Source organism: Anser cygnoides, chromosome 27 (genome assembly GCF_040182565.1).
Source record: "Anser cygnoides isolate HZ-2024a breed goose chromosome 27, Taihu_goose_T2T_genome, whole genome shotgun sequence".
Classification (NCBI taxonomy): domain Eukaryota; kingdom Metazoa; phylum Chordata; class Aves; order Anseriformes; family Anatidae; genus Anser; species Anser cygnoides.
In genome coordinates this window covers 2,956,937-2,970,603 of record NC_089899.1, presented here as the reverse complement: position 1 = coordinate 2,970,603, position 13,667 = coordinate 2,956,937, and the positions used below count along the sequence as shown (strand labels likewise).

Below are 13,667 nucleotides of genomic sequence, written 5' to 3'. Positions count from 1 at the left end.
ACATCAGACTTGCATGTAATGGCATTTGTGAATCAGCAGGGCTCTGTGAGTCTGTGCATTTGCCACTGCTAATAAAGGGTTTCCTTTTACTATTCTGGTGCAGTGCCTTTTTTCATAAAGCCCCCTTGATCTCTGTTAATTAGATTGCCTAACACCTGAACCAAGCAGGTGACTGGAGCTTTGGCAAGAATTTAGCAGCTGATCTGGGAGCTGGTTCCTGCACATTGTGAGCTGACAGCTCTCTTTATTCATTTTCTGAGAGGTGCACGATAATTGCCATCTGCAAGGTTAGTGATAAGTTGCCCACTTACAAAGACTGTTTAAATGGCATCCTCTAGGAGAGGCAGGATTAACTTCCCCCAGCAGCCTGTAAAAGTCAGAAGTCTTTCCTTGGTGCTGAGTAACCTGCAGGCTTCTCCACAACCTCCTGAGGAACACAGGGATTTATCTAAGTTGAGGCTGCAAGTGTTCCTCTTTGGGTTGGAAATTGAATTAGGGAATGCTACCTGCCTGTGGGGGCCTTCAGTTTGTCATATTGGAATGGCTGCAGCACTCAAAAAACCCCCTCTTTCAATCACTGTCAGCTATCCCTTTGACAGCTCAAGCATCTCTGCCTCCCAAACACCCAATGCAGCAATGCCAAGCAGCTTCTTAGGTCACACTTGAGCTTCCTCCTTTCCCGCTGTGACAAAAAAAAACCCTACACAGAGAAGCAGGTGCCAGTACAGCACAGGGTGCTTCCTGTTGCTGATAAGGTTTGAGTAATTCGGAGCAAACTAAACCATTCACTGCTGGAAATTCTGCACCGAATGAAAACCCCAAGTATCCTTGTCAGACGCTGGCTGGGAATCCACTTTACAGGACAGCTCTTACTGGCTGGGTGCTCGCTAGGAGACTGTACATGTCTCCGAAGTGCAAATCAACATCCTACTGACATGTTGCCTGCCTTGCAGAGAGCCCCATGTAAGAGTTTGGTGTGGGAAATCGGTACCTGCAGTGCACCACGATTGGACCAGCATCAGGGGGGTTGCAGGTTTTCACCCGTCTCAGGAAAGCCAGGAACGGGGTGGGGTACTCGGGTACACCGTGGTCAGGCCACGCTGTGAACTGGAACTGGCGGACCTCCCGCTTCTCACTGGAGCCGTTCTGCAAAGAGAGAAGCACACCAAGAGTAGTGTGCAGTGCCAGCACAGCCACGCCAGGTAAGGAGGAGAGTGTGCCCATCTCTGGGAAGGAAACGGGAGCAGGAGAAAGCTCACCTTATGAAGGGAGAATGTTCGAACGCAGAATGTGGCCAATTCGATGGTATCGAGTAACGTCACTTGAATCATTCCATAGGTGTCCGTACCTCGGCCTGGCCAGTACTGGTCACACTTTATCTGGAAGACAGAAGGCAATGCTGAATGCTGGAACAAACCCTGTACTGCTGGAACTCATCCCTAAAGTGTCCTGATGTTACAGGTGAAGCTCACAAGGTTGTAAAGGGCAGGGAAGGTGCAAGAAATGTCTCTTATCCGGAGCACCACAACAGGGAGACACATGGCATGAAAAGCTCCTACTAAGTACAGGCTTTGATGCACCACGTCAATCACATCAACAACAGACTGGAGTCATCTTGAAGATGAGAGTGAAAGTACTGGGGCTTGTTAAACAAGAGAATTGAACATAAAATCTGAGGTCTGCCAAATGATTAACTCCAGGACAGACCTACAGAGCACGTGGTGGGATTGAGTGTCCTCTTCCCTTGGAGCTGCAATGGAGGCTGCCGCTTTCTGGGATGAATTTTCTATTTTTTTAAAGGAATGAATCACTGAACTTTCAGGGTGCTGGCAAAGCAGGTAGAAATCCCCCACTGACATAAACGTGGGCTGCAGATCAAAGGAATTCACTGTTCCCCAACCCTACCCTCCAGTCCCCCAGGATTATGACTAACTTGTCATCCCTCTCATGCTTCTTACCCGTGATTTCTCCTCCAGCTTAGTCATCATAACAATAGTAGCTGAGCGCTGCTCCCACACCATCCTCCAGAAGTCCCCAAAGGTCTCTGGCAGAGGTCCTTGCGTGGCAATGTAGGCATTCTGCTTCCGGTAGCCATCGATGTAGTTGGCATTAATGTAATCACTGCCCACAATTCCTGCATTAAATCAGCAAAACCAAGTCAGTGGGTTGTGCAGGACAGGACTTTACGCAGCTGGAAGCGTAAGATTTTCAAAAGAACGTTAGAGAGAATTTCCCCTGCAAAAACACGAGAGCTTTCAAGGCTTGCTGGTTTGGAGTCACTGCAGGAAGACTCTCTGCAAATTCTTCCCAGCTGAAGTTCCTGTCTTGAAGGTCTGAGCTACAGGGAGACAAACAACTTCCTGCAGGATATGTTAAAGAGACCAGCTATCAAACCTTGAAACCATACTCTTCTTATTGGTGTTACTTATAGGAGTGGAAGTGCTGGCTTAGGGCTCTTGCTTTACTGCTCTCAAATAGAACAAAAGGAGTCCTTGTCCCAGAATGCCCAGAAGCTGGGTAGCAAACGCATCTGGGTGATGCACAGTGTGGTCCGTTGCCTAATTCCAGGCAGCGAGCTACAGCTGGACAAAGTACAGAATAAAACCAGGCTGGATTCAGCCAGTAAAGGCTTTGAAATTACAGGCTTTGACTTGCTTTAAATTGCCCGCTGTTATTTTTATTTTTATTTTTTTCTATTTGCATAAGTTACAGGCTATTGAGTTACAGCTGCCTGCTCGTGTCCTTGTTTGATGGGTTTGATACGAGTGGCAGAAGGTACTGCCAGAGTGAAGAGGGTGACTGGGAGATGGCAGGAGAAAGCTGCTCTGAAGTTAAAATGGACACTGGCATGCGCTGATGTTCAGGTTCAGCTTTAGAGAGCCTCCAGGACTGGCACGGACAATTTGCACTGTTTGGAGAGTCGGCCCGTTCCTAATTACAGCAGAGTGGTTGGCCGGGCTGGCAGGTTTCTGCTAACCTAAGATTAACTCGGTACAGAACGCTTAACTCGTGTCTCGAGGGGGAGCTAAGGGTGGGGAGCTGTACCAGTATGAAATTGGGTTGCTAGTCCTCGTCCTGCTGTAGCAAAAGGCATCGCTGCTTCTATTGGCTAGGTACGATCCAGGCTGAATTGCCTGCCAGTCCTCAAGGGTACTCGGTAATTTCAGCTGCTGGTGGAAATGGCTTTTGATTAAATTTCTGGAGGGTTCCCTTCCCCCAGCCCTTCCCAAGCTGAAATTTCAGAAGGGAAGGTGGCTGTGCAGCGGCTGCAGGAACGTGATCAAGGCTGAGCTTCCGGAATTAATCTCCTCTCCAGCCCCCTCGGGTCCGCTCTGTAATTTAAAATGGTGGCCATGAGCTCCTGCAATGTTTTGTGCTGTGACAGGCCCAGTTACAGAGAAGTCACTGAATTAAAGCCACTACTTCTTCCTGACCAAGCAGACGGTGACAATCTGCAGCCTTGACAAGTCCAGATTTAAAACAAAAAGAAAGCAACAACTAATTCCTCCAACGCCTTTCATCTTCCAGCTCTCGGCATAAGCTACAGCCTGGTAGGAAGGAACAGAGCAGCCAAGACAAGTCAGAACCTCTCAGAGGCTTGGAAATTCAACCTCGGTCCCTTGTACTTATGCTGCCGTCAGCACCTCACGATGCCACCGGGGCAGTGAGCACTGCCGCCTGCATCCAGCCCTGCCTCCTGCTTTCCTGAGAGCGGAGACCAGCCCGGTGTCCTTCATTTCTACACTTGGGCTCTTCTCTTGAATGACAAGGCAACTTTTTAAAGACTTGGCTTTCCTTGGCTCATGCAATATTAATGTCAGAAGAAAAACAAGCTAGAACACAGGCGTCTTCACAGTGAGGAATGCTTAAAATCCTCTAATGGCAGACAAGACCAATCCAGATTTGTGCAGCTTTTTGGCAGATCACCACGATCTTTTGTTACCTCAGGAGCAGCTCTTCCACTTCCCCCGACCCTCAGAATTACCTTGGCAGAGGGAGATTATTCTAGTAATTCCCTTGCCACGAAGGCTTCTGAATTAACCTTTAAAATCACCAGGGGGCTATTTGCATGTCCCATATCCTCTCTGCTCAGATGATCAGCTCTGGCAATGCAAGACTGGCCACAAATGCTTTATCCATACAGCACAGCCACACATAATATTCAAGTCTCATCACCTCAGGTTATCTCAGAGGCAGCAACCAAAGCAGATCCCCTGTTAAACTCCATCTCCTCTCCACCAAAAGCCCCTCTTATCGTAGCACGCACCATAGCAACTCTGTCAAGAGCCACAAGTTGTGAAATGTAATGTAAATTTTCTAACTGCACCATCGCTCACGTAAGAAGCTCAGGAAACAATTTATGACCTCTCAGGCTAACACTAAACCTTGCTTATTCCTAGCTTTTTTGGGGCCAGCACTGCAGCGGGAGGTGCACATCGTGCAAGCTTCACGTCTGCACGACTCAGCAGCCGCATCTTTGCTGTGCTGCTGACACACACATTCGTACAATTAGCCCTGTGCCTACTTCTTATTCATCTGCTGTACAGATACATTCCACATCCACCGCCACCCGCTGCCCTGTTCCGCTCTCTCTGAAGCACTATGTGGTCTGAATTCTTCCTGTTCGTCAGAATCGTATCGCGGGGATCTCTAAGTAAAGCAAAGACAGCTTCTTGATAAAGCAGCCTTTGAAATGAGAGATTGCAGCTCCAGGGAACATGTCAGTCACCAGAATTTAACAAATGTGTGGTTTACACAGGTAGCTCTTGCTTGCTACCCCCCAGGGAGATGCTAAGAGAAGAATATAAATAGAGGGGAACAGGGAAGGGAAGAGAGCATGTGTAAGATGTTCCCGGGCAGGAACTTCAGCCTAGCTACCACGGAGGAGCAGATGCTGCTACGGTACCTTCGATGGGCAGCAGGATGACGCGCGAGTGGTCGTAGGCGATCACGTTTGCGTAACGGTTTTTGGGCTTGTTCACTTCCAGGTTGGAGTGCTCCCAGGTGAACTGCTGACCAGGGTCAATGGACTGGAGGAATCGGGAAAGAAAACAGAAGAGTCAGAGGGGGAAAAAAAGCAGCAGATGAAGCTCCGAGTACCTTGCTCCACGTGGGACAGGTCACGGCTCTGAAGGTCTAGCTGAGGATGCAGCATTCACCATTTTCTTCCCTCAAGAGCAGATCTTTGCTGTGGAAAAGCCTCAGCCCAGTGGCATAGTGTGCTCAGGTCCCATTTCCCTTGGCCCCAAGCACCCAGAGCAGTACCTGAGGCAATTCCCTCTCTGGCATGATGCAGTGGTGGCAAAAGCATCAGTGCAATTTCAGGCTGCAATACAGAGGCCTTGAATCATCCTTGTGCCGTGGCTGTACCGGAGTAGTTACAGCCCTGCGCTACTGACACTGATAAACGGCAGGCAGTCGGGAGAGAACAACGGGGACAATCACATCAGGAGGTATTTATGAAATGATGAAGAGGCTAAATCTGTGCATGGTTAAACTCAACAACAATTAAGAGGGCATAAATATACCAGCGTCTCAGTGAGTACCTGGGAAGGGAGATATTTAAGCGAGGATGAGGTTTATAACCACGGACACAAGCAGGATGTGAACCGCCAGGGAAAAAGGCGGCAGGAGAGGACCAGGCTGCTCCGCGAAGAGCGGAGACAGCGCGGCTCAGGACCGCAAGGGCTCGGTGCCCAGGGTCTCCCAGGTGCAAAGGGGGCTGAAAGCGCCACAGGAGCGTGGCAGGGGCAGGCACCTGCAGGCAGCAGGGAGGGAGATGTGCATCTCCCCGGACAGACAAGGGGTAAGGAACCTGGCCCTGAGGACCCGAATCAACATGGCTATTTCCTAGAAGGGATAAAAGAGTAAACAATGAAACGTGCTGGAGAGAAAAATCTTCTTTGCCTGTCCTGGTGATTTATGCCAGGTTTGGTGATTTTTTTTTTTTAAGGTCCAGCTGTCCCAGATATGGAAATTAGGTTAATTACGTTTACCTCTAAATCCTCAGCCGGAGAATTAAATAAAACAAGGGCTTAATTCCTTCATCATTTTGCAGAGCCCTAGGGGTTTGCCTCAATTGGAGGCTTGGCAGGAGCGTGTTGAGTTCTGCTTCCCGCTGTTCGCTCTCCCTCTCCCTGCCTGCCCGGTGGGGACAGGGCCCCGCACCCACCTGGGCCCGTCCCTTTGAGCCTGCGGAGTTTGGCCCTCGCCAGGTGCCTGCTGCCACTGCCTTCCCCTTGCTGTGCCGACCCCAGAGCTCCCCAGCAGAGCTCAGCTCCGGTGGTGGGGGCAACGCTGGTACAAAAGCGCCCGACACCAGCGTCCTCCCTTGCACTCTCGCTGCCGAGCATTTCTAACTAATGGGTATTTATACTGTTGTAATGTGTCTGTTTGCTCTCTATCCCTCTAATCTCGCCTCACATTCATTTCATTAGCGATGTTTGTTTAGCTCTGGCTCTCCCACTAGAGGAGGTTGTGCTGGAACGAAGCCAGGGCACTTGGGATATTGCATTATGCAAATCAGGCTTTGAAATCAGGATGGAGCATATTACCAGGCTGCTGCTCCCCTTGCACCCCCAATGCGGGGTGAAAGACCCCAGCAGAACAAACATGCCTTCTGCACCGCGCAGCCCCCCTTTGTGGGCACGGAGCTGGGACCGCAGAGCTGCCTCGCACATGTCGATGTTTGCAAGCCAGACCGGGGAGAAAGCATCCCAGAACCAGCCTTTTGTTCAGAAAATAGCCCCTCGCTCTCTGCCTGTATGCAGAACTAGGCAGTCTAGACTAGTTATTAGTCTAAAAATATCAGGGCGTTTTGTCTTTGAACACCACCACCGAGAAATTCAGTCGTATGTTCAGTCTGCAGTGAAAGCAGCTCACACAGTGACTGCCCCAGCAGCGCCGGGCAGTTGCACTGGGATTTAAGATTTAAGCAGTGCTGATACAGCTGCGGCCAGGAACAGGTTTGCACAGCCCTTGCACTCTGGCGACAAGGAAGCCACATAAAGTAGCTGTGGGGGCTTCAATTCTCTTATTTCCCCCCTCAGTTTGCCTTGGGATTGGCCCCAGCTGTCAGAGCACCTGCAAGGTGGCAGTTTTACAAACTGGAGAACCATTGGAAATGCGAGCCCAGCAGCCACAGCTCTGCCTGGCTGCTCATCTGCAGAGCACACTGGAGTACCCAAACATTAGCAGGAAGGAGAAACGATAGCACAGAAATCCCAGACAAGACAAGGAAGGCACAAGTCACCCCGTTTCCTCAGTTTTGGTTCAGTGACTGCTGATCATGTCAGCTGTGGATGTGACTTACCAGTCATCCCTCCTAACTGAAGCTATCTAGAACCACGTATCTCATTCCCTAGCTTGATCCTCTGCACGTTCAGCAGCAAGACACAGCCATTCTCAAGAAGTCCCCATCCCAGCTGTCTAAAACGTCACCTTCCAGAAATACATTCCCTCCTTCATGAAGGGAGCTCAGAACCCTGTCCAAGACGCCCCCTCTATGGACAGGAAAGTCTCACGGATCAAGCGTCTTCCTCTTTTGCTATCTGGAACTGAACCTAGGAAAACACTGAGCAAGTACTTTATTTTAAATATGTAAATGGCTTTTCTATTTCAACTGACCATACCCTTAAAATGAAACTATGTTTATCTGGATGAGGGCCTGTCCGAATTTCCTAATTTCCTGGCTCTGCAAACCCATGCACAGCACTCACTCTTGCTCATACCTCATACTCTTGGGATAATTTCAGGTTATCATTAGCTTTGAGATGCTCTGTGTGTTCAGCCAGCTCGGAAACAGGGATTGGTGGGTGGCTGAGCATACCTAAAAGACAAGACAGCAGGAAAAGAATCTCATTTAATAATAACTAAAATTCACAACTGTTGCACATTTTATAAGAAAGAAGAAACAAGAAAAGAAAATAAATTACAATGTAAGATCTGCAATGAAAGTAGGGAGGTTAGAAGAGAAGAATTCAGGGCTCGAAATTGTGTCCTTGGAAGTAAAAAAAAATAAAAATCAAGGAAATAAAAAACAGTAAAATGAGTGTTTCCATGATGGCCCCATTTTCAATGTGTAAATCAGAGCAAAACAAAAAGGAAAATCCAAAGAGCAGATGCATGTTAGCAATTCCAATAGTGGACTTAAAATGAGCAAACGCTGCCAGAGGAACCTACGCAGCAAATGTTACAGCACCCGCAATGATCATAAACAAACTCCAACACAAAAGAAGGGAAGGGGCAGGGATCCAGCCACCCATGGCGATGTGGGGCAGGGGGAGGGAATGCAGATGGGAGGAAGCAGGGGAGGCTTTTCAGGAATTGTCTTTTGCACAACGCTGGCTCTGTAAGCTTCTCGGTGAGCTCACGGGCACAGTGGGGTTAACCTTCAGAGCTGCAAGAGTGCAGCCAGGTAGGGAAAAGTCAGGTTCTGGCTCCTCTTCCTGCTCCTGGGCTGCAGAGGATGCTGTATAGCACAGCCTGCAGGCGCTGCTCTGGCCTCGCCCTCCGTTTTCCAGCTGCAGGTAAGGCTGTACCGACCTGGTCGGCCACCTCTGCTGGGAATTCGTTACCTGTGTGACAGGGGGGGCCAAAGATCCTCCTGCCCCTTTCTCAGTCTGCAGAACGGGAAACAATTTGCTGGGGAGCCCGATGCCTCCTGACCTCAGCTCCCCTGCAGTTTTAACCAACGCTAGCTGTGCTCTTACCGAGGCAGAGCTGCCAAGGAACAGACTCGGTCTTCTCTGAGAAGATCCTGGCAGCGAGGGCCACGCTACCCCAGACTCAGGGCACATCTCAGCCACGAACGGGACTGAGCACCAACGGCAGAGCTGTTTGTGTGCCTAAAGGCAGAGCAGAGCTGTCTGCGTGCCTACAGTGCGATTTGCACAACCCGCTCCAAGAAGAGCGGCCGGAGCTCTGGAAAGAGCAGGGATCCTTCCCATCCTACCCTCTGGAATAGCTATGCTACAAATCAAGGTGGAAAAGCTCTCCATGCTTTGCTCATCTGCATTGGATCGTGTTTTTCCAAAGGCTTCCCATGCTGTCTGCCAGCTGATGCCGCTACGGACGGCAGCGGACAGGCAAGGAGAGCAGCATGCTGAAAAGCCCTGGGCTGTGCCCCCAATGAGAAGGACCGGGGTGGAGAAGAGATGGAAGCCAGGGAGAATTTCGAGCCCCGTGGGTGTTGGTGTGTGACAAAGCAGCGGCGGTGGCAGCAGCATGGTCAGATACTCTGAAATATCAGCACAGAGATGGCAAAGCAAGCATGACGTCCTCAGTTTTACAGTGAGTCCTAGAGAGACGCTGCCTCCCCCAGGCCTGGGGACAGGATGAGTCTGCCACGGAGCGGGGATCTGAGCCACCACTCCAACGTTTTGTTCTAAGCTAACTAGGTGTCTATTTTCAGCACAAGGAAGTGTGGCTGAAAATAGAAGGGCTGGGGGAAAACAGACCAAAAAAGCCCACAAGAAGAACCCCAAGGTGTTCTGGCGGCTGCACTGGCTGCACTCTGTTCTGTTGGTGATCAGGGCAGAAACTCCCCTAGCTCAGGAAGGAGAAGTTCCTACTCTTGCTGTCCTGTAGCCTGTTTCACCTAGAGAAGGATTTCTCCTCGGGTTCCCACTGGAAGGTGGCAGCCATCCGCCCCGCACCCGGCACTGGATGCAGGCTGGGGACTTGTGGAGGAACTGGTCCTCTCTCTGCCCTCGCTGGGAGGGGAGGACCACACTGGGATACCAGAGGTCAAAGCACGTTGATATCAGAAACAGTTCGCCCAGTTCCCGTCCTTCTGCCTCTGAATGCAAGGGCTGAAGAGGGCAGCAAACATACCTTGAGCTGTACCATTAGAGCAGAGCCCAGCCCTACTCAGAACAACTTCTGGCACCTCAAGAAGTGTCTCCAGCTCCCTGCGGGTCGCCCCCTCACTGACTCCTTCCCACCTGGACCGGCAGGCAGCCAGGCAGCTCCCAGCCCAGCTGCCACCCCGACTCTGCTGCAAAAACCTCAATTATTTTGCTGATGTGTGATTAGAAACACAATAGTTTAGATAAAATCCCAAACAACGAACATGTATGTTATAAGAAAAAAAAAAAAAAGCCAACAACAACCAGGAAACCCCATAAAAACAAGCAAGCAAGGAAAAAAAAAACATCAGGTGAGATGCTCTTTGGCTGTGAAGTCGCAGAGCAGTACGTGTCCTTCCCTCCAAGCACACGGGCTGCACAGGCAAGGCCCACTGTGCCAGTCTGGAAAGAGAAGTCATGTCCCCTTTGATGGCATTTCACAACTTGCCTTCATAAAAACTTGATGAAAAATCAGTGTGACCAGCTTCTGAAAGCCATTTCTGCCTCTTTGCTGGGGAACATCCTGCCCCCGCCTCCCACCTGCTGTGAGCAAACACAGGCTGAGAACTTGGCCGATGGGAACTTGCCTTGTTTTGCTGCTGCTATGGACAAAAATCTCCTTGTCGGATTGATTTCTAGGATTCTTTGTAATAATAATAATAAAAAAAACCGGAAGCCTCCGCAGTGCTAAACACTTTCCTGGCCAAAATGCCAAGCGTATCGGGGTTCCTGTTAGGTCCAGGAGGCTGCTATGCCCAGCTCTGCTGTGCCAGCTGCAGCAGCTTCTCTTCTGTCTGCTTTAATTCCCTAACTCTTTTTAGCCACGCAGGAAAATGGCTCACGGGTCCTGCTGCTCAGCTCCTGGTTACCTGCGGGGCTGCCACCCTGCCACCTCCCGCAGCAGCCAGGGTGGCGGAGGGAGCGCTGCCATGGGCTGAAGGATCAGCGTGGCTTAAAAAACACACAAACCCCTCTGTGTTACAAGAAAGGGGGTGCTGGAGCTGGCAGGTGGACCGGGACAGTATTGGCAGGAGTATTCAGCACCAAAGAGACCGGTATTGGGATTAAAGTATTCAGAAAACTGCCCCAGCCCTCACGTCTCTGAACACAAGCAGCACCCGTGGTTCTTCGCATTTGTCAGCTGAAATCTCCTATCTACTTCCCTGCCCAGCATAAAAAAACCCAAAAAAATACACCACCGCCCAGCAAAGCTGGGATCTTGGCTTCTAATGGGGATGAAGTCTTTTAGAGCCGGTCTCATCTACCATTTCAATCACTTGAATCTCTCTAATCTTCTCACAAAAGACTTGATTCTCTGTGCACCAGCCAACTCACCAGAAACGTCACCCTAACAGCTGTTCCATGGGCCGGAGCCCATTTATCCTTGCAAAATAACCGCGGCTGGATGGCACTCCGCGTGAAACCCACGGGTGTGGAGGACCATGGAGAGGCCTCTGGTCTTTGTGCGCCTGGAACAAGTCGGTGCCAAGGAACAGGCACCTGCCACAGATGGGAAATGGCTCTCGTCCTCGGCAGACATGAAAAGGTGCCTGCGTGGCTCTCTCCAAAGAGAGAGGAGGTCGTCAGCTGCATCCACAGTTTCCTCCTTCCCCACGTTACAAAGCGACGAACACAAAACCACGGGCACGCACGCACACAACGCTCACACACTGGTGCACAAAAGATTGCTTTTTGTCCGTGAATAAGGACGAGGGACATTTAGCCAAGCTTCCGAAATGAAACATCGCCAACAATGGGGAGAAAAAGAAGCCTTGAAACCCCCGCTTTCCTCCTGACAAAGCAAAAGAGACACGGAAGGAGGGACAGTGTCTCACACTGCTACTGGGGGCTCTGTTCTCGTGCTCCTGCTCCTATCCTCGTCTTGCAAGAGGCCTGTTGTTTGGTACTGTAAAACTGGAAGCACAGTTCAGACAAACAGATGGCACAGAAAAGGGATGAGATGGGCAAACACTGCGGGGATACAGAGAGTTCAGCAAAAAAAAAAAAGGCAAAAAACAAAACAGGAACAAAACAGAATCGGAAAGGAAAGCGACAGAAGAGGGAAAAATAATTATGGGGGAAAAATGAAACCAACAGGAACAAAAACACACAGGAACTAACTTTCAAAGTCAAACTCAGGGTCACTGAGAGGGCTGCTCAGACCAGAATCTGCAGAAAACAGTAAAAAAATAAATAAATAAAATATACACTTTTTAAAAAATTTCATGCTAATAAAAAAACAAAAACAAAACAAAAAAACAACATAAATCTAAAGAGGAAAAGAAAGTTATTTTTTGTGCTGATTAGGCAAGGACAGGATCACTAAGATGTGCTGTTCCCTCCAAGTTGTAGAGATGCTCATGCACTCTCCTGTTCCCGTGTCCTCCCCCCTTTTGTTTTGCTGCTGGGGACAGGACAGAGACCCTCTGCGTGCTGCCCCCGGGACACCTGCCTGGAGAAGAGCCCACAGGCCATTCCTAAGGCACTGCAGACTCAATTCAAATTATTCTGCAGGTCTCCCACCTGCAAACTGCACCACCATCTCCCCGTAATCACCGACACGCTTCCAGTTCTGCATTCCCATCCGTTCCCATTTCCATTTCCAGCCACCTATCGAAGTTGTGCGGGAGGCAGGCGACCAGCTCTCCCAAATCCCTTAAAACCTCATCCTGCTTTACAAACCCGATAGCACGGCAGACCAGCCAGCTTGCTTTGGCTCGATAACGTTACAGAGCAAAGTTGGCAGCGTCTTTTTAAAGCTACACGGGACAAAAACTGGCAGTCTTTTGAGATCTGCAGACCTTTGCCTAGCGGAGTCTTACTGGCATGCTTGCAGGTCTTAGCTACCTTCTACAAGCCTCTTAGGTCAAGAATTCAGAGGTACAGCATGACCAAAACAGCACGGTCAACCTGAGACAGGCTCGGTCATCTACTGATCTCATTAACTGGAGCCAGGGAGGGCCTCGTCCTGAGCTGGCTCCGCAATCCTGCGAGGACAGGGAGGAACACTCAGGGAAACACACACAACAGCACACCCAGCTACTTCTTAGCATCCAGGCTAACCCGGACGGCCACAGTCTTGTACCTTTGCTTTTATCCCAGCATTGGTTTCACGTGGCAGAGTGCAGCTCCTTCTCCTGGGTCTCAGACCCAGCAGCCAACCTGAACGCTCCCACAGGGAATTCTTGTTTGTACCCAGTACGTATCGCAGAGCCCGGACACTTGCAAACTGCTGCTGAGCTGCAGCTGGGGACCTTCAAAAGAAGTTGCTTATACAAAGGGCAAAACAGCTGGGACAGCAGGATTCTTGAGCTTTCCAAGCAGTGCCCCTCTCCTGCAAGAGCACCTCTGGGTAAGAGCTGATTTCGGGACCCAGCTGCAGTTCAGCTGCTCTGCATTCAGTCCCTGCACGCCAGATTAAACCAACTTCCATCCCTTAGCTGAGACTTAATCTTTGCTAAGCCTGGACTCACACCAATGGGTTGTTCCTAGCTTTTTGATATGAAACACTCAGTTCAGCACTGCCCCAAAGATCCCTGCACTCCGGGCACCTACCAACTTGCCAGTGTCACCCTAAGAAAACTCAGACAACGCTAAGGACAGGACTGGGATGGGAAGGGGAAACAGGAGCTGCAGAAACATTACTAACAAGCACAAAACAGCAAAAATAAAAAACAACAAACAAACCGAAAACAACAGCCAGCTCCCAAAAGCACAATAAACTCCCTTCCAAATCCTCAAGCACCAGGAAGTGGGAAGCAGAGGTGCGTACCAGAGCGCAGGCACTGCTCAGCACCACCACCTGTGTGCCCGAGGACA

General features: G+C 50.1%; 1 protein-coding gene across 1 annotated transcript in view; it reads right to left on the bottom strand.

Annotated features, from left to right (window-relative positions):
* Positions 1–13,667, bottom strand: part of PTPRS (protein tyrosine phosphatase receptor type S) — a 156,347-nt gene that overhangs the window by 7,660 nt on the left and 135,020 nt on the right. Inside the window, 6 exon segments of the mRNA XM_066983830.1 lie at positions 992–1,146; positions 1,260–1,379; positions 1,959–2,134; positions 4,907–5,030; positions 7,731–7,828; positions 11,970–12,017. Coding sequence (XP_066839931.1) covers positions 992–1,146; positions 1,260–1,379; positions 1,959–2,134; positions 4,907–5,030; positions 7,731–7,828; positions 11,970–12,017 — 721 coding nt within the window.